Source organism: Saccopteryx leptura, chromosome 3 (genome assembly GCF_036850995.1).
Source record: "Saccopteryx leptura isolate mSacLep1 chromosome 3, mSacLep1_pri_phased_curated, whole genome shotgun sequence".
NCBI lineage: Eukaryota > Metazoa > Chordata > Mammalia > Chiroptera > Emballonuridae > Saccopteryx > Saccopteryx leptura.
Window position 1 is genome coordinate 213,205,760 of NC_089505.1, and position 23,595 is coordinate 213,229,354.

Sequence of the window (23,595 nt, forward strand, 5' to 3'; positions counted from 1 at the left end):
GCCATTCTAGCACCTGAGGCAGTGGCCATAGAGCCATCCTCAGCACCCAGGCCAACTTTGCTCCAGTGGAGCCTCGGCTGTGGGAGGGGAAGAGAGAGACAGAGAGGAAGGAGAGGGGGAGGGGTGGAGGAGCAGATGGGCGCCTCTCCTGTGTGCCCTGGCCGGGAATCGAACCCAGGACTCCTGCACGCTAGGCCGACGCTCTACCACTGAGCCAACCAGCCAGGGCCTCAAGTATCTTTTAATCCCCCCATAAGCAGGCACTCTGCCTACAGATGGTAAGATGGTAGGTATTCAGTAAATTTTTTTATTTTTTTTTAAATTGAGAGGAGGGAAGATAGTGAGACAGACTGCTGCATACTTCCCGACGGGGATCCATCCAGCAACCCTGATGCTTGAATTAGCCGAGCTATCCTCAGTGCCTGAGACTGACGCTCAGACCAACCAAGCTGTCCTCAGCCCTGGGCCCAATGCTCAAACCAGTCGAGCTACTGGATCTGAGAGGGGAAGAGAGAGAGAAGCGGGAGAGGAAGGGGAAAAGAATCTGATGGTCACTTCTCATGTGTGCCCTGGCGGGGATCAAACCCAGAATGCCCATACTCTGGGCCAAGTCTCTATCCACTAAGCCAACTAGCCAGGGCAATATTGAACTGAATTGAAGCTGGTCACATAAAGTCTTGCAACAGATATGCTCTGTCACAAAGTATACTTTGACCAAACCCTCCTTGTGGATTCTGTACAGCACAAATAGGTATTTTTGGTTAGTAATATCAATGTAATGCTGTTTTCTTGAAGAGATAAAAAGAAAGAACAATAAAGAGGGTCTTGTGAAACTAGGCAGTTGCCTAATTTGTGTTGACTCAAATGAAAGAAAGCTGGGGAGTATACAAATGAAGAGCAACCAGAAGAGATTGATATATTCTTCTCCAAGGAGTTGCAGGAGTGAAGGATAATTCTATGGTTAGTCCTAGAGGTTCACTATCAAGAAAAATTGGATCAGTAAAGCTGTGAGGTTCTGAATAAAATCCTCATACCTTCTGAGGATCAAATCATGTTTTTTCCTTTCATTAGGTGCTGCAGAGCTTCAAGATAATGGACTATAGCCTCCTGATGTCAATCCACAACATAGATCATGCACAACGAGAGCCTTCAGGCAATGAAGCACAATGTTTGGTTGACACTCGCAGACCGGCCCCTCAAAAGGCTCTCTATTCCACAGCCATGGAATCTATCCAAGGCGAGGCGAGGCGAGGTGGCACTGTGGACACTGAAGACCAGTGAGTCGGCTCGGGCACCAGAAGGGAGCATAGGCTTACAGCATTTTATTTTTTAATTTATTTTTAATTTATTTTTGTTGATTTTAGAAGGGTGGGGTGGACAGGAACATTGGTCTCTTGCTTTATATGCCTTGACCAGGGATTGAACCGGCAACATCTGCGCTTTGGAGCGAAGCTCTAACCAGTAGAGCTAGGGCAGCATTTTTTCTTGAGGAAGGGATGCAACTTCTGGAAAGGAGCCTGATTCAGTAGTTAAGTCAACAACATTAACAATTACAGACTATAGACTGAGCTTTCTTAAGAATATATAAGGGAAGGAAGATATCCTAAAGATGGGATGAAGAGCTATTCAAAATTTAAAAACTTTTTGCCTGATCTATGGTGGTGCGGTAGATCAAATATCAGCCTGGAACGCTGAGGTCGCCGGTTTGAAACCCTAAGCTTGCCTGGTTAAGGCACATATGAGAAGCAACTTCGAGTTGATGCTTCCTGCTCCTCCCCCCTTCTCTCTCTCCTTCCTCTAAAATCAATAAAGTCTTTTTTTTTTAAGTTAAGATTTTTTTCTTAAAAAGGAAAGTTTAATCAGAACCTTAGACACATATCTACAAATTATATTAGAAATTCATTGAAAACAATTTATTGTAGACTTCCTTATGGAAAGCATATTTTTTACCATAATGGATCTACCAAGGACATAGAGTTATTGAAGGGACCACAATTGTTCTTTAGTTGGAATCCTTTAATATGACTCAAGAAGAGTATCTTAGCCTGACCAGGCGGTGGCACAGTGGATAAAGCATCGGACTGGGATGCGGAGGACCCAGGTTCGAAACCCCGAGGTCACCAGCTTGAGTGCGGGCTCATCTGGTTTGAACGAAAGCTCACCAGCTTAGACCCAAGTTCGCTGGCTTGAGCAAGGGGTTACTCTGTCTGCTGAAGGCCCGCAGTCAAGGCACATATGAGAAAGCAATCAATGAACAACTAAAGTGTCGCAACAAAAAACGATTGATGCTTCTCATCTCTCTCCTTTTCCATCTGTCTGTCCCTATCTATCCCTCTCTCTGACTCTGTCTCTGTAAAAAAAAAAAAAAAAAAAAAGAGTATCTTAGTGAGCATAGATTTAAATATGAAAGTACTGATGAATTGTAAAGTTAATTGGAGGAACATTTCCAAAATTGCTGAGTAGGTGTGATTTTAGATTTACTTTGTTGGAATTGGGATGGGAGAAGCAGGCAAATGACATTTGGAGAGAGAGTCGTTATAATACATACTCCAGAGTGGTTGGGGTCAGAGGAAAGCTCTACTCTTCTCGTTTATGGAAGATGGGACAATTATGCTTAGTTGCTAGCCAAAAGATTTTCTTACGTTTTCCTTGTCTTCCTCAGTATGGGTGGCATTCCTGCCCGGAATAGTAAAGGGGAAAGGCTGCTGCTTTATATTGGGATCATTGACATTCTGCAGTCTTACAGGTGAGATACATAGATTCCAAATTAGGGGGCAGGGTGAATGCAGATAATTACTCAGTTCTCTTTTAGAAGGGTTTGTCACTAAATTCTTCCTGAAACAAGTACAGTGAGTTGTAATCTGGCTGCTTACCTCATTGGGTTTCAAGTGATGATTTATTTTCTTTATTTTTGTCTCCTGGCTTTCTTATCCCACCACCTCCCCATAGATGCACCTCTGTGGAAAGCTGAATCAGTTCTCAGAAGCACAGGGTAGAATATACCATCTGTCTGACTCTGAAAAACTTGTGGGATGAGCCATACTCCACATTGGGACATAGCTGGAAACATGTTCCTCTTTCCTATGGAGGAAGACAAGAGGGTTACTGTGTTCTGTGAAAAATCTTAGTCTGTAGAACAATAAGCAGTGAAGTAATGAAGAGCTGGAAATATTAGACCCCAGTTTTGCTCCTGTAAGGTTAAGGTTTCAGGTACTAATGAGGACTAAACAGTGTTTGGTTTTTTTTGTTTGTTTGTTTTTTGTTTTTGTATTTTTCTGAAGCTGGAAACAGGGAGAGACAGTCAGACAGACTCCCGCATGTGCCCGACCCGGATCCACCCGGCACGCCCACCAGGGGCAACACTCTGCCCACCAGGGGGCTATGCTCTGCCCCTCCGGGGCGTCGCTCTGCCGTGACCAGAGCCGCTCTAGCGCCTGGGGCAGAGGCCAAGGAGCCATCCCCAGCGCCTGGGCCATCTTTGCTCCAATGGAGCCTTGGCTGCGGGAGGGGAAGAGAGAGACAGAGAGGAAGGAGGGGGTGGGGGTGGAGAAGCAAATGGGCGCTTCTCCTATGTGCCCTGGCCGGGAATCGAACCCGGGTCCCCCGCACGCCAGGCCGACGCTCTACCGCTGAGCCAACCGGCCAGGGCCAGTGTTTGGTTTTTTAATTGAGAATATTAGCTTCTAATTTGAACTTTTCTCTTAGAGGCTTGCCCACTTATTCTTCCAGCTGTTCTTTTACAATAAATATTCTTATCCCTGACTTGCCAGGGACATATTGATACCCTTTCTCTTGGAGAATTAACCTACCTAGAAGCAGCTTTGCTCTCTATGCTGAATAAAGGCTACTGTGTATGTTCTTTGGAAAGCCAGTGTAATACTAGGAGTGCTTTCCCAGCCTCTCTCTTTAATTTTTTTAATAGATTTTAGAGAGAGAAACATCGGTTTATCGTTCCACTTAATAATGCATTCATCGGTTGTTTCCTGCATGTCCCCTGACCAGGGAGTGAACCTGCCACCTTGGTGTACTGGGACAATGATCTAACCAACTGAACTACCCAGCCAGGGCACAGCCCCTCTCTTTTTCAAAATTTTCTATTACCATTGCCTCTTTAACTCCCTAGAATAAGGTCATTTATTTTAGAACTATGCAAATGCATGACACATATTTTTCTTGGCAGGTTTGTTAAGAAGTTGGAGCACTCTTGGAAAGCTCTGGTACATGATGGGGTGAGTCAGCTAGAGGCTCTCTTTCTTCCTTCTTCACTTCTGTTTTGCCCCCCCTCAGTTTCTTCTTATTTCATTTGTGGGTTTTACCCTTCTACTAGGGTCTCAGCCTAGGGAAAATGACCTTGGACTAGTGGGCCTCTTGCTGGACCTCCCCCACCTCTTAACTCTGCAGCCATCTCTTCTGCTCTGCAGGACACTGTATCGGTGCATCGCCCAGGTTTCTACGCTGAGCGGTTCCAGCGCTTCATGTGCAACACTGTATTCAAGAAAATCCCCTGTAAGTGGCTTCTACCAGATGAACGCCAATGGCTCCCTACTCTAAGAGATGGGTGGCAGGATACCTCTGTCTGGGAACTGCCAAAGTCAGAGGCCTCTCTTGCTCTACCCACGTCCTGTGAGAGCTGTTGCCTGTCCTTATGTCAGTCACTCTGTCTGTCCCCGTCATTTCCAAGTTGCTGCTTTCCTTCTGGCTCTTCCTACATGTGTCATTGAGGTGAGGGGCATTTCTGGAAAATTGGCGAGATTGCAAAAAATGTGTAGTTGCGGGTATAGGATCTGGGTCACAGGCTGATAGGCAGAGTCAGATTTTTATGGACAGAGATAGGCAAGAATATTGCCAGTGTTCTATTTTCTATTTATAAATCCAATGCCAAGGAGTTCCCAGACTAGGTTCAAATGATTGGAGAAGCATTTGCTAATTTCTGCTTAGCAGGTGTTCTTTCTTGCCTCACCTTTCTTGGTTGGAAAGTGCCAATGTTCTTTTCAAACCTTTCATGCTCCTGCTACTGGTTAATTCCAGCTCCTCCTTCCCATCTATCTCCTCATCATAGGCATCCCTCTGAGTCAGAGAGGATTTAAGCATGCCACACAGTCTTAAGAAACATGGGGAATCCTTTCAAAGTCTTCTCAAAGTGATGTATAAACAGGTGTGTAAAGTGTCATCATAGCACTATGTGTATAAGTACTATGAAGGTAAAGAGTGAAAGGGTCCCCTTTGTCAGGTTGAACTGAAGGATACTATTAAAAAACAGGGAGTTACAGAGTAGAGCACATCTCATCAGGTAGAAGCAAAGCCATTGTGGTTGCTTGTAGAAGGGGAGAGATATGTATATGTCTCCTTTCCTCTAGGTTCTCCACTTCTTTCCAAAATGAAGTGAACTAAGATGCCCCTTCCTCTAAAAAGTAGTTCATAGAGCCCGTCTTTGTTGACATTAACCCTCTTCCTGCTTTGCAGATAAACAACTTGGTGTTTGTGTTGAGGATGCTAGCAGTTTGTATCTTTGTATTGGTGATGGTTTCTGGGGTGGGTGCTAAGTAGGCTCTCTCTTTCCCTTTTGAAGTGAAGCCCTCTCCTTCCAAAAAGTTTCGGTCTGGCTCATCTTTCTCTCGGAGAGGAGGCCCCAGCAGTAACTCCTGCATTACTTACCAGCCATCGGTCTCTGGGGAACACAAGGCACAAGTGACAACAAAGGCGGAAGTGGAGCCAGGTCAGCCCCAGGGCTGGGGTTCCCATGTCATTGGGCACTCCCTCCCTCCCTTCTGATTCCTTATTTGCTTTGGACCTCTGCTTCCCATTCCTGTCCAGGAAAAGCCAAGTTGCTATATATTTTTCCCTATTTTTCCCCCACCCCATTTTCTCTTCTTTTTTATTGATTTTCTTCCCCTTTCTTTTTTCCAGGCGTCCACTTGGGTCGTCCTGATGTTTTACCTCAGACTCCACCTTTGGAGAAAATCAGTGAGGTCTCGACTATTCCTGACCCCTGTTTTTCACCTGTAGTTGGAAAGACTTTGCAATTGCTATCTACAAGGTTGGTTCCTTGGCCTCTTTTTCCATATAATCTCATCTCTCTTTTCAGATCCTTGGGAACCTTCGTAACTGTTTTTTTTTCCAGAGATCATTATCTTTTGCTTTCATTAGATTTTTTCAGGTTACTTTTCTTAGAGTTCATCTTTAGTGATTTGGAAAGTGTGTTAGTATCTCTGTATCTTTAAGGGGTGGGAGGAAGCCTTTGTGTGCAGACTTTCTGATACTCAGTCAAAATACCCCAACTAGCTTAGCCCTTTATTTCCTGGTGAGTTAAGTGAGAGTTCTCAACTTAGGGTGTAAGGCTGATAAAGTTCCTGGGTAGTGAAGATAGTGAATAGGCAATCTTTGAAAAAAACCCAGTGTAAAGATTGTGATTTAATTTTATAACCTGGTTGTTAATTATCTATTACATCATAATAAATTATCCCAAAACTTAGTGGCTTAAGATAATAAACATATGTCATAGTTTCTATGGATCAAGAATCTGAGTGCAGCTTAATTGTGTCCTCTGACTAAAGGTAGTCAAGCGGGGGACTAGGGCTAAGGTCTCGGCTGAAGGCTCATTTCTAAGTTCATTCATATGGTGTGGATTGTTGGACTGAGAGCCTTAGTTTCTTGTTGGCTAGGGGCCTCCCTCAGTTCTTTGACACATACGTCTCTCCATAGGACAGCTGAGACAGCTGGCTTCCCTCCCAGTGCATTTACCTAACAGAAGCCCCACATTATTTTTGTCATCTACTCTCAGCATTGACATCCTACCACTTGTACTATGTTCTATTCACTAATCTAACCTATGTTCAGAAGGAAAAGATTATATAAGGGTATGAATACTAGGAAGGCAGGGATCATTTGGGGCCATCTTAGGAGTCGCCTATTATATTCCACCCTCTGACCCATAGTGATTCACATCCCTCCATGTAAAAAATTCATTCCCTCTCTTGGTCTCCAAAAGTTTCATCCCATTATAGCATCTGTTCAAAGTCCAGAATTTTGTCATCTAAATTAGCTCCATGTTTGGGTGACCTTCCCAGGTATTGTTCCTCTCAGTCTGTGGATCTGTGAAACTAAAAAAGAAACAACCTACCTCTCCCCACCCACCCAGCATACAGTGGTGAGACAGACATTAGATAACCCCTATACACATTCCTGTACGAAAAAGGGAGAATGGGAGGCATAGAGGACTCACTGATCCGTAGTTACCCAAAATACAGCAAATATTGGAGTTTATCAGGTCTCAAAACATGGGAATGATTTTCCACCCTTTTGTCTTCTGAGTCTTTTTCATGAAAACTAGATGGTGTTTGCAGCTGAATAGTTTTCTCAGTCTGCTTCTTGCCAGTAGAATTTCGGGGATCCAGTGGTTCCTTTTTACTTTGCACTGTTTCTGTTCCTTTCAGACCAAGCTGGTGACATTTCTTCTGATGTATTCTCAAAGATTTTGTGGACCTCCTGTGAATCTCATTGGAGTTGACTCAATTAGACAACAGCCCCACCTACAAATAATCTTTTGATAAGCCCTATGCTTCTTAGAGATCCTATTGTTGAGAGGATAAGAGACACAACTCTTAATCTTTTTGAATGTTTTGAATAGCCTTTTCTTTATGACTGAATAGTACTCTGAAACATCAACTGATTTTTCTTAGACCTTAAAAAATATTTTATAGTTTATACACTTGGCTTTGTTTTTAGACCACATTTTCCTGGCATTGTCCTAGACTGTTTTTTCCCTTTCTTTCTCTCTCTCTCTCTTTCTCTCTCTTCCTTTCTTCCTCCTCCCCTCCCTCCCTCCTTTCTTCCTTCTTTCTTTCCTGAGAAAAATATATTGATTTGTTGTTCATTCATTGATTGATTCTTGTATGTGCCCTCACTGGGGATTGAACCTGCAACCTTGTCATATGGGAATGATGCTCAACACACTGAGCTACTCAGCCAGGGCTGATACAGTTTTTTAATTTTGGCATTGTTTGTTATCTGGAGAGGTTCAGAATTTTCAAAACCATCAAATCCTGGCTTTTTAAAAATTTTTGTTTACTGCCTGGCCAGGTGGTGGCACAGTGGGTAGAGCATTGGACTGGGACGCAGAGAACCCAGGTTTGAAACCCTGAAGTCACTGGCTTGAGCAAGGGATCACTTGCTCTGCTGTAGCCCCCCAGTCAAGGCACAAATGAGAAAGCAATCATTGAACACCTAAGGTGTTCAACGAAGAATTGATGCTTTTCATCTCTCTCCCTTCCTGTCAGTCCCTACCTGTCCCTTTCTCTGATTCTGTCTCTGTCAAACACACCAAAATATTTGTTTACTTATTTTTAGTGAGCGAGAGACAGATAGATGAGAAACATCAACTCATAGTTGTGTCATTTAAGTTGTTCGTTGATCACTTCTCACACGTCTTTTGACTGGGAGGCTCCAGCTGAGCCAGTGACTCCTTGCTCAAGCCAGTGAGTGACCTTGGGTTTAAGCCAGCAACCATGGGATTATGTCGATGATCCTGCACTCAAGTTGATAAGCCTGTGCTCAAGTCGACGACCTCAGGGTTTCGAGCCTGGGTCCTCAGTGTCCCAGTTCGATGTTCTATCCACTGCACCACCACCAGTCAGGCCTGGCTTTTTTGTTTAATAATTCTTCCCCTAATTTATTTTTCTTCTCTAATATTTTACTATAGGCATTACGAAGAAGTCAGGCAGCACTTTTAGCACTTTGCTTAGAAATCTTATAGCAAGATCACCCAGTTTATTAGGCACATACCCTACTTTCCACATAACTATAGATGACATCATTGCTAAACTTCGTTCCACTACATATAGAGATCTTCTTTTCTTTAGTTTCTGATTAGGTTTTTTCTTTCTTTTAGCTGTCATTGGCAAACCTCCTTCAAGTCCAAAATTCTACAGTATATTCAGAGCACTTTAAAACTTGCACTAAGCCCTGGCTGGCTGGCTGGCTGGCTGAGTAGTAGAGCGTCGGCCTGGAGTGTGGAAGTTCCAGGTTCAATTCCTAACCAGGGCACACAGGAGAAGCGCCCATCTGCTTCTCCACCCTTCCCCCTATCATTTCTCTCTCTCTCTGTCTCCCCTTCCTGAAGCCAAGGCTCCATTGGAGCAAAGTTGGCCCAGGCACTAAGGATGGCTCCATGGCCTCCGCCTCAGGTGCTAGAATGGCTCCAGTTGCAATGGAGCAACACCCCAGATGGGCAGAGCATTGCCCCCTAGTGAGCTTGCCGGGTGGATCCTGGTTGGGCGCATGTGGTAGTCTTATCTCTCTGCCTTCCTGTTTTTTAGTTCAGAAAAATACAAAAAAAACCTCACCAAACTTCCACTAAAACTTTTCCTGAAAGCTCACTTCCTTTTTTCAAAGACACTTTCACATTTTAGATTTTTATTATAGCAGTACTTTATACTGCTATAATAAAACATAATAACACATGTAATTATGTATTGTGTGACAAAGTAACCCAAAACCTAGCAGCTGAAGACAACAAACATTATCTCATATTTTATATGGCTTAAGAATTTAGGTGTAGCTTGGGTGGGTGCCTTTGGCTCAAGGTCTCTCAGGAGGTTATAGTCAAGTTGTTAGCCAGGAGTAGTGGTCTCATCTGAAGGCTTGCCCAGGGGAAGATCAGTTTTCAAGCTTATCTGGTCATTGGCAGAATTCAGTTTCTTGTCACATGGTCCTCTCGATAGGGTGGCCCACAGCATGGCAACTAGCTTTCCTCATAGCAGACAAGTAAGAGAGCACATACCCAAGAGGAAGGTTTTAGGCTTTTTGTAATTTAACCTCAGAATTGACATCCATCACCTGTGCTATATTCTGTTCACTAGAAGTAAGTCACTAAATCCAGTTCACATTCAGAAGAGAATTACACACAGGCATGAATGTCAGGCAGCAGTGATCATTGGGTGCCTCTATTCTACCTGGAGATTGAACACAGAAGAAGAGGGTATTAGGAAATATTTTATAGTTTCAAGAAACCAAATAGTTGATTAAAACAATGTATTTCTAAATCTAGTAACTTCTAAGCCTCTTCTTTCTGAATCCTGAATTGCTTCTAAAGTGAAATATGGAGAAGCAGTGTGAGATTAGACTTGAGCAGACAGAGTCCTTTTTCTTTTTTATCTTCTAATTCTTCTCTCTACCTCCATTTTCCCCTCCTGTTAGTTCAACCTTGGAAAAGCTTGAAATTGAAGAGTCAGAGTTCACCAATGTGAGTGACTGGGGTGTGGGGGAGGTGAATGCTCTGAAGGGTATAAAGAGGATGTATTGATGGAATGTGCAGCAAGGTGTTAATTGGCGGAGTTAGAGGGACTGGGTGCTCCTAAATCTTGCTTTTTAAAATTTTGTTTTTGGTACCATGTAGTTGGAAATTGAAGTTGAAATAGAAGAAAACTTCTTAACTCTGCCAGCCAGGTTGAAATGAACTTGAATTACTTTCCTACCTCCTTATTTCATACTCTTCATTCTTAACTTTACACCCTTTCCTTTTCAGTGAGCAGAAAACCTCAGAAGACCTGGAACAAGACTTGGCCATCTCCTTGATCCCAAGATGTCAGCCCTTGCCCCAGCAATGCTGAGTTTTCTTCTTGGTCATCAAAAGAGGAATATAATGGAGGCTAGGGGAGCACTCCAGCTCCTTTCTGAAGAAGAACTACTTCTCCTTCTCTTCCTCATGAATGGGCATTAGTGCCTTGGACAGTTGAGGACCCCAGCATCCTCTCCACTCCCGAGTTGGGTTACACAAGTTTTCAACTGGCCAACCTTGGCTTCCACAATTGAATTGTTTTCAAACCCCCATTCTTCCTGCTGGAAATGGGCTTGCTGAACTTGGTGGTTTTCTTCCCTCTCATCTACCTTTCACAAGGAGCTGGACTCTCAGTTTCCTCAGGACAGACTGGCTGGCACATTATCCCTGCCGTAGCTCTTTCCCTCTGGGAGAAGACCCCTGTGAACTTTGTAAGAGTATTTGGGGAAGTGAGGGTGTTTAACCACCTTCCAACCTTCTATTTTTCCTTAAAAAGGGAAAAGAAAAAATAGTGCACAGCACACAGTTTTAAGCCAGACAGTTTCAGATCAAAACTCCAGAAGTGGAAAGATTCCTATTCATAGGGTTTCCTCTTAAGAGCCCTGATGTTTGAGAAACAGAAATGTGGTGATTGCTCTGCCTAGAGTAGCTCCTCTTTAACTCCTCCTCTTGATGAATTTCTTAAGACTGCAGGAATTGAGAGAATGGGACATAAGGTACACTTTACTCCTGCTGTTAAAACAGTGGCGTGGTCATGGGGCTAGGCGATCAGGGGGCTTCCTAAGCATGTTCCTATTCACTGCCAGGCCATAATGATTATTACTCTTGAAATTTGAAATATATTTTGGTGGTTTTTCTAAATATGAAGACATCAAATGAATTTTAGATCCTTCTCCAGAGGAGATTTCTTCCTTGCTCTTCCCACCTTTTCCAACAGTGTTCTGCTGTTTGTGGAGCTGAGGTGGACAGAGGGGTCACCTGTGTTTATTTAACAGGAAGCCCATATCTGTGAAGCTAGAAAATATCTCTTAAACTCATGGGAGCTGGCAGGTCCTTGCCTCGGTGAGGTCACTGCTGTACTGCATGTCCTGCCCCTCTCTTCATGCAGAGAACTTGGAAATGAGAGCTATATAATCCCTCTCCTCTCCCATTTCCAAGAGCTGCCATTTTCCATCTGATCCTCCTACTCCTTTCGGGGGAAGAAGGGAGCCTGGCATCTCAGGCAGATTGTTGAATTCCCACATTGTCCCCTCTTCATCCCACCTGACCTTGATAGTAGTTTATCCCATACCCCAGGTAACTGTCTATATTAGACAACCCAGCCAGATTCTGGCTGCCTGTCTTTGCTGCCATGTTCTTTTTTACAAGAAGGAAAGAATTCTTGCTATTTTTTCCCCATAATTTACTATTTATGATATATTTAAGTGTTTTATTCAGGACAAGAGTTCTGTCCAGGGTGGGAGGGAGTATTTGAAGGGGACTGGGTCTTAGGGAAGGGAATGGGGGAGATCATCATTTTTATGAAGTGTCATTATTTGCCTCTACTTTGTATTCAGAAATGGCAAATGCAATATAAGTGATAAATACCTGGTTTTAATGTATTAAACTTGCATCGGATATTTAGACCTCTTGTTTCTTGGTTCTTTTTCATATACCATCTGCTACACCCTCCTGCTTCAGCACCCAGACTCAGTTTTTATTTTTGTTTTTTAATTTTCCCAAAGCTGGAAATGGGGAGGCAGTCAGACTCCCGCATGCGCCCGACCGGGATCCACCCGGCACGCCCACCAGGGGGCGATGCTCTGCCCATCCGGGGCGTCATTCTGTTGCAATCAGAGCCATTCCAGTGCCTGGGGCAGAGGCCAAGGAGCCATCCGCAGCGCCCAGGCCATCTTTTGCTCCAATGAAGCCTCGGCTGCGGCTGCGGGAGGGGAAGAGAGAGAGAGGAAGGAGAGGGGGAGGGGTGGAGAAGCAGATGGGCACCTCCTGTGTGCCCTGGCCGGGAATTGAACCCGGGACTTCCGCACGCCAGGCCGACACTCTACCACGGAGCCAAACGGCCAGGGCCCAGACTCAGTTTTGTTTGTGTTGCCCTGAGCGAATGCTGCACGCATCCTTTCCAGTCTCCCTCACTCCATCTTCACTCGAACTCGGGCCGAGAGAAATTACTTCATTCCTTTCCAGTCACCTCCTTCCTCTTACCTTAAACTTCACAAGGAAAAGCTGTGATTGGTTATGAAAGGAATTACTGTAGGTCTGTTGCCTTGGTTACAACTCACTTCAGTTGAGGGAATTGGGAATCCAAAGCTCAGGATCTTCCTCAGGTTTTTTAGAGGAAAGGTATGGGACTGGGAGAAGCAAGCTTGAGATTGGTTGGTCCTAGGATTCACTCCCTTACTTTCCCTGGACATGGCCCTTTTTCATCTCATAACACACATAAATTAATTACTGAAATTCTGCAGCACACCAAAAAATAAGTCTTTGCCTATCTGACCAAAAAAGAAAAAAAGTATAATTTTAATTGATTTACCAAAAAAAATGTAGTTACCTTTTTTTGCTCCAAAGTGACTTTAAAATATCAGCCTGACCACACAGTGGCTCAGTGGATAGAGTGTTGGACTGGGACGCAGAGGACCCAGGTTTGAAACCTCGAGGTCACCGGCTTGAGTGCAGGCTCATCCGGCTTGAACATGGGCTTACCAGCTTGAGTACAGGGTTGCTGGCTTGAGCACAGGATCATAGACATGACCCCATGGTCGCTGGCCTGAGTCCAAAGGTTTCTGGATTGAAGCCCAAGGTTGCTGGCTTGAGCCCAGTGTCACTGAGTTGATCAAGGGGTCACTCGCTCTGCTTTAGCCCCTAGTCAAAAGGCACAGACAAGAAAGCAATGAACAACTAAGGTGCTGCAATGAAAAATCGATGACTTCTCATCTCTCTCCCTTCCTAACTGCCCCCTATCTGTCCCTCTCTGTCACAAATAAATAAATCAGATGCTTATACTTGTATATAGGAACTTCTGGTACCGAGAGTTAACCATCAGATGCAATCTTACGTGACGTGACCGATCAGACCCAACTCTATTGAATAACATATTTATGGTTCAAGACAGGCATTCACACCCTACCACTGTGTTGTGTTGGCTGTTGTCATCTTATTATTTTACAATCTAAGGGAAAAGAGGTCAATGCCCCCTTACTAAATAGGTAATCCATGTTTTAAAAATTCTTGCTGCACACCAGTTGAAAATCGCACTTGAGTGTTGATCTTAGAAAAGCATGGAGACTTTTCCTCTTCTGCAAGGTTGTTCTTCAACTCTTACTGTGACCAGAACTAGGCAAGGAGAGGAGGTGCTCATTCCAAGGTATGTGGGTAGGGGAGCTTTGGAGAAGAAAAAGTTAACTGAATATTGCTCCCTTCCCTAACACTAGTCCCTGTCTTGTTATGATTGTATAAATATTTATGCAGCAGCTATTGAGCAATGCCCTGGGCAGTTGGTCAAACTTCAGGAGTTTATACTGTCCAGGAGGAACTTGCACATACGGGTACACCAAAACAGGTGCAGTTAAGGGTTCCAGTTCTCTGAAAAAGTGATACAGAACATAATGTGGAAGAAAATTAAGAGGTTACTGTGGGTTAGAAGTGGTAGGGAAAGTTTCACCTGAGCACAAGGGCCTTGAGCTATGCAGATGGTCTGTTTCAGATAACAAGGAGGAACAGGTGCTAAAAATGGAGGGAGATCTGAGTGAGACTTCTTGAATAGGTGTGGGAGAGGCAGCAGTGAAAATTCTGACTGCTAGGCTGAGGAATTTTTATTTAAATTGTAAAGAATGAGAGGCCCTGGCCAGTTGGCTCAGTGGTAGAGCATTGGCCCAGTGTGTGGAAGTCCAGGGTTTGATTCCTGGCGAGGGCACACAGGAGAAGCACCCATCTGCTTCTCTAACCTTACCCCTCTCCTTCCTCTCTCTTGTCTCTCCTCCTCCCGCAGCCAAGGCTCCATTGCAGCAAAGTTGGCCCCGGGCACTGAGGATGGCTCCATGGCCTCCGCCTCAGGAGCTAGAATGGCTGGTTGCAGTGGAGCAACACCCCAGAAGGGCCAAGCATCACCCTCTGGTAGGCATGCCCGGTGTATCCTGGTTGGGCGCATGTGGGAGTCTGTCTATCTGCCTCCCTGCCACTTCTCACTTCAGAAAAAAAATTTTTTTAAATTGTAAACAATGAGGAACCATAGAATGTTTTTGTCTTAAGCAGGACATAAAAGAATAATTTAGAGACTTACTTGTTGACAAAGTTCATCAAAGTGAGTAGAAAAAGCAGACTGGTTAGACTAATAATTTAGGGGTAAGAGATGAAGGAAGAGAATTAAGATGGTAATTAAAAAGAAAGACTTATGGTAGAACAAATTATTGAAGTGAATGAATTGGCGGGTCTTTACGGGAGGGAATTGGGGAGTCTTAGTTTTTATGTTGTTTAACGAAATGTGATAATTTAGATGAAAAAATCAATTATATATATTTTACATACAGTAGTGATGCCAATTTTGTAAAACAAACTACACAGAAACAAGATGCAGCAGCCTTACCAGGCAGTAGCGCAGATAGTGTCGGACTGGGACGCTGAGGACCCAGGTTCAAAACCCCAAGCTTGAGCATGGGCTCATCTGGTTTGAACACAGCTCACCAGCTTGCACCAAGGTCACTGGCTTGAGCAAGGGGTCACTTGGTCTGCTGTAGGCCCCCTGTCAAGGCACATATGACAAAGCAATAAATGAACAACTAAGATGCTGCAACGAAGCATTGATGCTTCTCATCTCTTTCCCTTCCTGTCTGTCCCTCTCTGCCCCTCTCTCTGTCTCTCTCTCTGTTTCTGCAGAGAGCAGAGATGCAGCACAATTAAAACAATTATTATAGCTAAATGGTGAGATGGGAGTGAGAAGGCTGTTTTTTTCTATATGTCCTGCAAAGATGTCAGGGTCTGGGATTTTACTCTGCTTACTTTACCCTACCCAATCAACTGGCAGGATTCCCAGGACACACAGGTGGATTTATAAACCTGTCATGGAAATCCCACTAATTGTCCTTCACCTCCCTCAGGGCAATATCTTCACATGGCAAATAAGCCTCATGATCTGGCCCCTGATTTCTCCAACTCATTTCTGACTTTGGCTCTAGCCACAAATAGTTCTGATTAACCAGGGATGCATCTTACTTGGCCTTCTGCATCTCTACACCCCATACCTACTCATCCTAGAAGCTTTGATGTGGAGACATGCACGCCTCTGTGGGCCCCATGATGCAGCTCTGATTATAGGTAGAGATGCAGTCTTATCCATGTTTAGAATTAAGGAAGAGTTGAGATTACAGTCAGTCAACTCAGGACCCCAAACAGTCGTTTACCTGCTGTGCCTGTCATGCAAAGAGCGGCTATCATGTGAGAACTGGCTGCCAGCAGATGGGATTCTTTAGTTTAAGGCCCAGACTAAACCCTCCTTTAGGCTAGATAAGGAGAAAACTTTTTTCCTTAATAGGAATTGAATCTGAACATGTTTTAAGCACAAATGATATTTCTGCTACACTTGTCATTACTCTTCAACATACTACTCATGCAGTTGCTGAGTGCAGAAGACACCCTCTATGGCAGGGGTTGGGAACCTATGGCTCGTGAGCCAGATGTGGCTCTTTTGATGGCTGCATCTGGTTCGCAGACAAATCTTTAATAAAAAAAATAATAACGTTAAAAATATAAAACATTCTCATGTATTACACAATCCATTCATTTTCTACCACTCATGTTCATGGTTGCGGGTGGCTGCAGCCAATCACAGCTGTCCTCCGGGACAACACCAAATTTTTATTGGATAATACATCACCTACACAGGTCGTTGTTTGGCTCTCACGGAATTACATTTTAAAATATGTGGCATTCATGGCTCTCTCAGCCAAAAAGATCCCTGACCCCTGCTCTATGGTCAGAGTGTGCCTCTAGTGGTGAACCCCAGCTCCTACTAATCCTATAGGTGTGTTATAATCCATTCAGATGCATGCAGGGCCTATTAGTTAAAACGTCTATTAACTAAGTTAGGGAAATTGAAATTATAGGATAATAAAACTGGAAATCTTGGTTTAATGTTTTACTCTTGAGCTTGTCAATCTCAGCTATTCTGAAAGTTTTTCACCAGAGTTGAAGTCTCATTCATTCTTTTTTTTTTAAAGATTTTATTTATTTACATATTTTTAAATGTTTATTTACTGATGTTAGCGAGAGAGAAAGAGAGACAAGAACACTGATCTGTTCCTCTATGTGCCCTGACAAGGGATCACACTGGTAACCTCTGCACCAGAACAGTGCTCTAACCAGCTGAGCTATCAGGTCAGGACAAGATTTTATTTATTGATTTTACAAAGAGAGGAGGCGGGGGAGTGAAAAGTATTAACTCATAGTTGCTTCACTTTAGTTTTTGTTGCTTGTTTATTCTATATTGTATGTGCCTTGACTGGGCAAGCCCAGATTTCTTTTATTATATATTTTTTGCATTTTTCCGAAGCTGGAAACCCGGAGGCAGTCAGACAGACTCCTGCATGCGCCCGACCGGGATCCACCTGGCATACCCACCAGGGGGCGATGCTCTGCTCCTCTGGGGTGTTGCTCTGTTGCATCCAGAGCCATCCTCAGCGCCGGGGCCATCTTTGCTCCAATGGAGCCTCGGCTGCGGGAGGGGAAGAGAGAGACAGAGAGGAAGGAGAGGGGGAGGGGTGGAGAAGCAGATGGGCGCTTCTCCTGTGTGCCCTGGCCGGGAATCGAACCCGGGACTCCTGCACGCCAGGCCGACGCTCTACCACTGAGCCAACCGGCCAGGGCCAACCAAGCCCAGATTTTGAACCAGTGACCTCCCCATTCCAGGTCTACCCTCTATCCATTGTGCCACCACAGGCCAGGCTCATTCATTCTTTAAGGAAAGATTTGCCAGTTAAAATAGATTCCAGATTAAACCGTTTCTTTAGGGTTGTTGTTTTTTTTGTATTTTTGTATTTTTCTGTATTGTTCTGAAGCTGGAAACGGGGAGAGACAGTCAGACAGACTCCTGCATGCGCCCGACCGGGATCCACCCGGCACGCCCACCAGGGGCGATGCTCTGCCCACCAGGGGGCGATGCTCTGCCCCTCTGGGGCATCGCTCTGCCGAGACCAGAGCCACTTTAGTGCCTGGGGCAGAGGCCAAGGAGCCATCCCCAGCGCCCGGGCCATCCTTGCTCCAATGGAGCCTTGGCTGCGGGAGGGGAAGAGAGAGACAGAGAGGAAGGAGGGGGAGGTGGAGAAGCAAATGGGCGCTTCTCCTATGTGCCCTGGCCGGGAATCGAACCCGGGTCCCCCGCACGCCAGGCCGACGCTCTACCGCTGAGCCAACTGGCCAGGGCCCGTTTCTTTAGTTTTTCAAGGACACAAGAAACATGTCAATATCTCCTATAAAGTTGTTTTTTTTTTTTAATTAATTAATTTATTTATTCATTTTAGAGAGGAGAGGGAGAGAGAGAGGAGAGACAGAGAGAGAAAAGGGGGGAGGAGCTGGAAGCATCAACTCCCAGATGTGCCTTGACCAGGCAAGCCCAGGGCTTTGAACCGGCGACCTCAGCATTGCCAGGTTGATGCTTTATCCACTGCGCCACCACAGGTCAGGCTAAAGCTATTTTTTATCATGGAATTTTCCTAACCAAAAGTAGAGTAGTATGGTGAACCACTACATACCCTTCACCCAGCTTCAATCATTATCAAAAATAAATAAGCCCGATCTGTCTCACCTATACTTTCTACTTGCTCTTCTCTTTCTCTCTGCAGTTCTAAAGAATTAAGTTAAAATAAATCCAAGACATAATATCCTTTCATCCATAAATATTTCAACATATAACTAAGGAGATAAGGACTTTTAAAAAACATAAGCATAACAACATTATTATGACAAAATATTAATAATTCCTTAATAAAAACACCTAGTCAGTGGTCAAAGTTAGCCAGTCGTCATACAAATGAATTTTTACAAATACAGTCATGTGCCACATAACAATATTTCAGTCATTGACAGACTGCATATACGATGGTGGTCCTACAGGACTATAATGGAGCTGAAATATTCCTATTGCCTAGTGACATCATAGCCATCATAATGTCATAGTGCAGTGCATTACAAGTTTATGATGATGCTGGTGTAAACAAACCTGCACTGCCAGTCTTATAAAAGTACAGCGCATACAATTATGCACAATACATAATACTTGATGCTGATAATAAACAACTATGTTACTGGTTTATGTACTTACTATACTATACTTTTTATTGTTATTTTAGAGTGCACTCTACTTATTCAAAATGTTTGCTATAAAACAGTATGCTATATTACTCCGGCAGCAGCATCAGACATCTCATGTTTACTGCATCTCTTGACGGCATCATTTTCTCTTTTGCTTGATTTAATCTCATGTTTTGTATAGCTGTACGGGCTTGTAGCATGGGCTATATGCTATATGCTATAGCCTAGGTGTGTGGTGGGCTATGCCATGTAGGTGTGTGTAAGTGTTCAAATGATGAAATCACCTAACAATGCATTTCTCTTTCTTTTTTTTTTTTTGTATTTTTCTGAAGCTGGAAACGGGGATAGACAGACAGACTCCCGCATGCGCCCGACCGGGATCCACCCGGCACGCCCACCAGGGGGCGATGCTCTGCCCACCAGGGGACGATGCTCTGCTCCTCCGGGGCGTCGCTCTGTCGCGACCAGAGCCACTCTAGCGCCTGGGGCAGAGGCCAAGGAGCCATACCCAGCGCCCGGGCCATCTTTGCTCCAGTGGAGCCTCGCTGCGGGAGGGGAAGAGAGAGACAGAGAGGAAGGAGAGGGGGAGGGGTGGAGAAGCAGATGGGCGCTTCTCCTGTGTGCCCTGGCCGGGAATCGAACCTGGGACTTCTGCACCAGGCCGACACTCTACCACTGAGCCAACCGGCCAGGGCCTCTCTTTTTTTTTTTATTAAGTGAGATGTGGGGAGGCAAAGAGACAGACTCCTGCATGCGCCCCAACCTGAATCCACCCGGCAAGCCCCCCTACCAGGCGATGCTCTGCCCATCTGGGGCCGCTGCTCCATTGTTCAGCAACCAAGCTATTTTGGCGCCTGAGGAAAGGCCATGGAGCCTTCCTCAGTGCTGGGGACCAACTTTGCTCGAACCATTCAATCCATGGCTGTGGAGAGGGGATGGGAGAAAAGAAGAAGGAGGGGTGGTGAATCAGATGGTTGCTTCTACTGTGTGCTCTGACCCAGAATCATACCCAGGACTTCCACACACCAGGCTGACGCTCTACCGCTGAACCAACTGGCTAGGGCTAACGATGCATTTCTCAAACCATACCCTTATCACATTGCAAGTTTTTTTTTTTACCCCTCTTTGAACTACCTCCAAGTTTTTGGCCTCTCTAGCAGACCAAAACATCTTTTATTAATGTATGTGATGCCTTCGATGTTGCTAACTATATTGGTCCTTATCTTACTTGATATATCAGCAGGATCTGACATTATGTTACTCCCTCCTTTTGCAACATTTTCTTCACTTAGCTTCAAAGATACTACTTTCTCCTGGTTGTCCTTACCAATGCTCTGTGATGCTCCATCTCCATCCTCTTCTGGTTCCTTCTTTTCTCTTTAACTTCTAAATGTTGAAGTGGTCCAGGGCTCAATTATAGAACCCTTTCTATTAGAGTTCACTCATTAGGTAATTTTAAAACGTCCTTACCATTAGCTAAAGGCCCTGTGTAATTTGCCCTGTCACCTCATGACCTAAATACAATCTAAATATTGTGAAATTTCTATCCCGGACCTTTTTTCTGAAGTGGAGACTCATATCCACCCTTGACATCTTCATTTAGGTATCTACTAGGCATCTGAAACCCAACATGTCCAAAGTTGAATTTTGGTTCCTGCCCCTCTTAACCCATCTTCAGAAATAGTAACATTATTCTTCTAGTTGCTTAGAACCAACTCTGATGTCTTACTTAACAATCCCTTTCCTTGCGTCCTCTGACAAATCTATTGGCAGATTCTGTCAGTTTTGTGCCTTTTGATATACTCAAAACCCAACTCTATGTCAACATTTTCACCTCTTGTTATAGTAGTCTTCTAACCGGTCTATCTCTTTCTGCTCTTTTCCCCTGCAGTTGTTCCCAATGCAGCAACCAGAGCTATCCTGTTAAAACATTAAGTCAGCCTGACTGATGGTGGCTCAGTGGATAGAGCATACACCTGGAACGCTCAGGACCTAGGTTTGAATCCCTGAGGTTGCTGACTTGAGCACAGCTCATCCGGCTTGAGTGTGGAGTTGCCAGTTTGAGCGTGGGATCATTGACATGACCCCATGGTTGCTGGCTTGAGCCCAAATTTTGCTGGCTTGAAGTTCAAGGTTTCTGGATTGAGCAAGGGATCACTGGCTTGGCTGGAGCCTCCTGATCAAGGCACATATGAGAAGCAATCAATGAACAACTAAAGTGATGCAACTACGAGTTGATGCTTCTCATCTCTTTCCCTTCCTGTCTATCCCTCTCTCTAGCAAACAGACAAACCAAAACCAAGACAAAAAATCATTTAAGTCAGATTCTGTCAATCTTCTGTTGAAAACTTTCTTCTAACAGGTCGTTATCTCACCCAGAGTCCTTGATCTGTGAGGCTGTGTATGATCCAGCCTCTTTACTCCCTTTGCCTCTCTGGCCTATTTCTCCTTGTTGTGGCTCTTCCTCTATTCCAGCCTGTACTGGTCTTGTGCTTAAAGCAAAATCCTAACTCCTGGCATTTGCACTTGCTCTTTCCCCCAAGTACCCTTCAGGTCTCTGTTCAAATGTAAGGTTTCCCTGATATTCTATTTATATAAAAAGAAATCATACCCACCCCGGTTTATTTTTCTCTGCAGTGCTTAACATTATTTGACTATATATTTAGTTATTGATCTATTGTCTGCCTTTCCCCAGAAAATGTAAGCTCCATAAGGGCAGGACTTTGTTTTGTTCCCTTCTAAGTACCCAGAATAGTACTTGACCCACAGGTAAATGAACAAATTGTTTTTATTTCTTTCTTTCATTATAAAGTTTTGATTTAATGAAATGTGATTCTATCAGATTTTATATTTTGTGTGAATTGTTGCAATTTGCATATCTCCTAATTGAAAAGCTTCTGACATAGTTCTAACAGGATGTCTTCTCTATTTGAAAAGATTATACAGGGGTGGGCAAAGTAGGTTTGCAGCTGTTTATATAGAAAATAATACAATAATTACAAATGGCCAACGAATATATGAAAAATTCTCATCTTCACTAGCTATTAGAGAAATGCAAATCAAAACTACAATGAGATATCACCTCACACCTGTTAGATTAGCTATTATCAACAAGACAGGTAATAGCAAGTGTTAGAGAGGCTATAAAGAAAAAGGAACCCTCATTCACTGCTAATAGGCATGTAAATTAGTATAACCATTATGGAAGAAAGTATGGTTTTTCCTCAAAAAATTAATAATAGAACTACCATATGACCCAGCAATCCCTCTACTGGGTATATACCCCCAAAACTTGAAAACATTGGTTCATAAAGACACATGCACTCCCATGTTTATCACAGCATTATTCATAGTGGCTAAGACATGGAAACAACCAAAGTGCCCTTCGATAGAGGATTGGATAAAGAAGATGTGGTACATATATATCAATACTATGGAATACTACTCAGCCATATGAAACGATGATATAGTATCATTTACAACAACATGAATGGACCTTGATACCATTATACTGAGTAAAATAAGTAAATCAGAAAAAGCTAAAAACTGCATGATTCCACATATAGGTGGGATACAAAGTTGAGACTCATGGACGTAAGAGTGCAGTGGTTACCAGGGGTAGGGGTAAGGGGAAGGGGTTGGGGAAAGGGTATAAAGAGGGACAAATATAAGGTGACGAAGGATGATTTGACTTTGGGTGATGGATATACAGCATAATCGACTGTCCAAATGATGTGGAGATGTTTACTCAAAATCTATGTACTCTTGGCCCTGGCCGGTTGGCTCAGCGGTAGAGCATTGGCCTGGCGTGCGGGGGACCCGGGTTCGATTCCCGGCCAGGGCACATAGGAGAGGCGCCCATTTGCTTCTCCACCCCCCCTCCTTCCTCTCTGTCTCTCTCTTCCCCTCCCGCAGCCAAGGCTCCATTGGAGCAAGGATGGCCTGGGCGCTGGGGATGGCTCCTTGGCCGCTGCCCCAGGCGCTAGAGTGGCTCTGGTCTCGGCAGAGCGACACCCCGGAGGGGCAGAGCATCGCCCCCTGGTGGTCAGAGCGTTGCCCCTGGTGGGCGTGCCGGGTGGATCCCGGGGTGGATCCCGGTGGGGCGCATGCGGGAGTCTGTCTGACTGTCTCTCCCCGTTTCCAGCTTCAGAAGAAATACAAAAAAAAAAAATCTATGTACTCTTTATTTATTTTTATTTATTCATTTTAGAGAGAAGGGGGAGAGAGAGAGAGAGCGAGAGAGAGAAGGGGGAGGAGCAGGAAGCATCAACTCCCATATGTGCCTTGACCAGGCAAGCCAGGGTCTATGACTCTTATTGATCAATGTCACCCTGTTAAGTTTAATTTTCTAAATACAAATAAAATAAAATAATAAAAAAGAAAATAATACAATAATCAATAACATAAGAACAAACTCTGTTTCATGTATTCACAACTGTAAACCTACTTTTGCCCACCTCTGTAGTTCTCTGTTCTCCAGGTTGAATCAAATCAATCTTTTCGGATCTAATTTTCATTATCTTATATTTTTTTACAGCCATTATATTTTGTATTCTTTGCAAGATCTTCATAGACTTTTAAAAGTTAGTAACAAAGAACTATTTGCAATCTATTAAGTGACTGACTAAAGCTGAGAGGGTGACACCTCTCTGCACAGATGTCATGGATCATGTTTTTCCAGAATTGCGATGTCAGCATTCATTCAGTTCCTATTCCCTTTGTTTGGGTTGAATGTTTGTCTT

At 44.1% G+C, this 23,595-nt stretch overlaps 1 protein-coding gene across 10 annotated transcripts in view; it reads left to right on the forward strand.

Annotated features, from left to right (window-relative positions):
* PIP5K1A (phosphatidylinositol-4-phosphate 5-kinase type 1 alpha) overlaps positions 1-12,180 on the forward strand; it is a 64,986-nt gene extending 52,806 nt beyond the window's left edge. For 5 of the 10 annotated variants that reach the window (XM_066377477.1, XM_066377476.1, XM_066377472.1 and 2 more), the window contains 7 exons: positions 1,072-1,277; positions 2,663-2,746; positions 4,181-4,229; positions 4,422-4,506; positions 5,570-5,716; positions 5,908-6,037; positions 10,523-12,180. In XM_066377477.1, the coding sequence (XP_066233574.1) occupies positions 1,072-1,277; positions 2,663-2,746; positions 4,181-4,229; positions 4,422-4,506; positions 5,570-5,716; positions 5,908-6,037; positions 10,523-10,607 (786 nt within the window). In that variant the 3' untranslated portion in view covers positions 10,608-12,180. Of the gene's footprint in view, positions 1-1,071; positions 1,278-2,662; positions 2,747-4,180; positions 4,230-4,421; positions 4,507-5,569; positions 5,717-5,907; positions 6,038-10,194; positions 10,241-10,522 lie in introns of all 10 variants that reach the window. The other 5 variants (XM_066377473.1, XM_066377475.1, XM_066377479.1 and 2 more) reach the window with 5 other exon arrangements.
* The last annotated feature ends 11,415 nt before the right edge of the window (positions 12,181-23,595 follow it).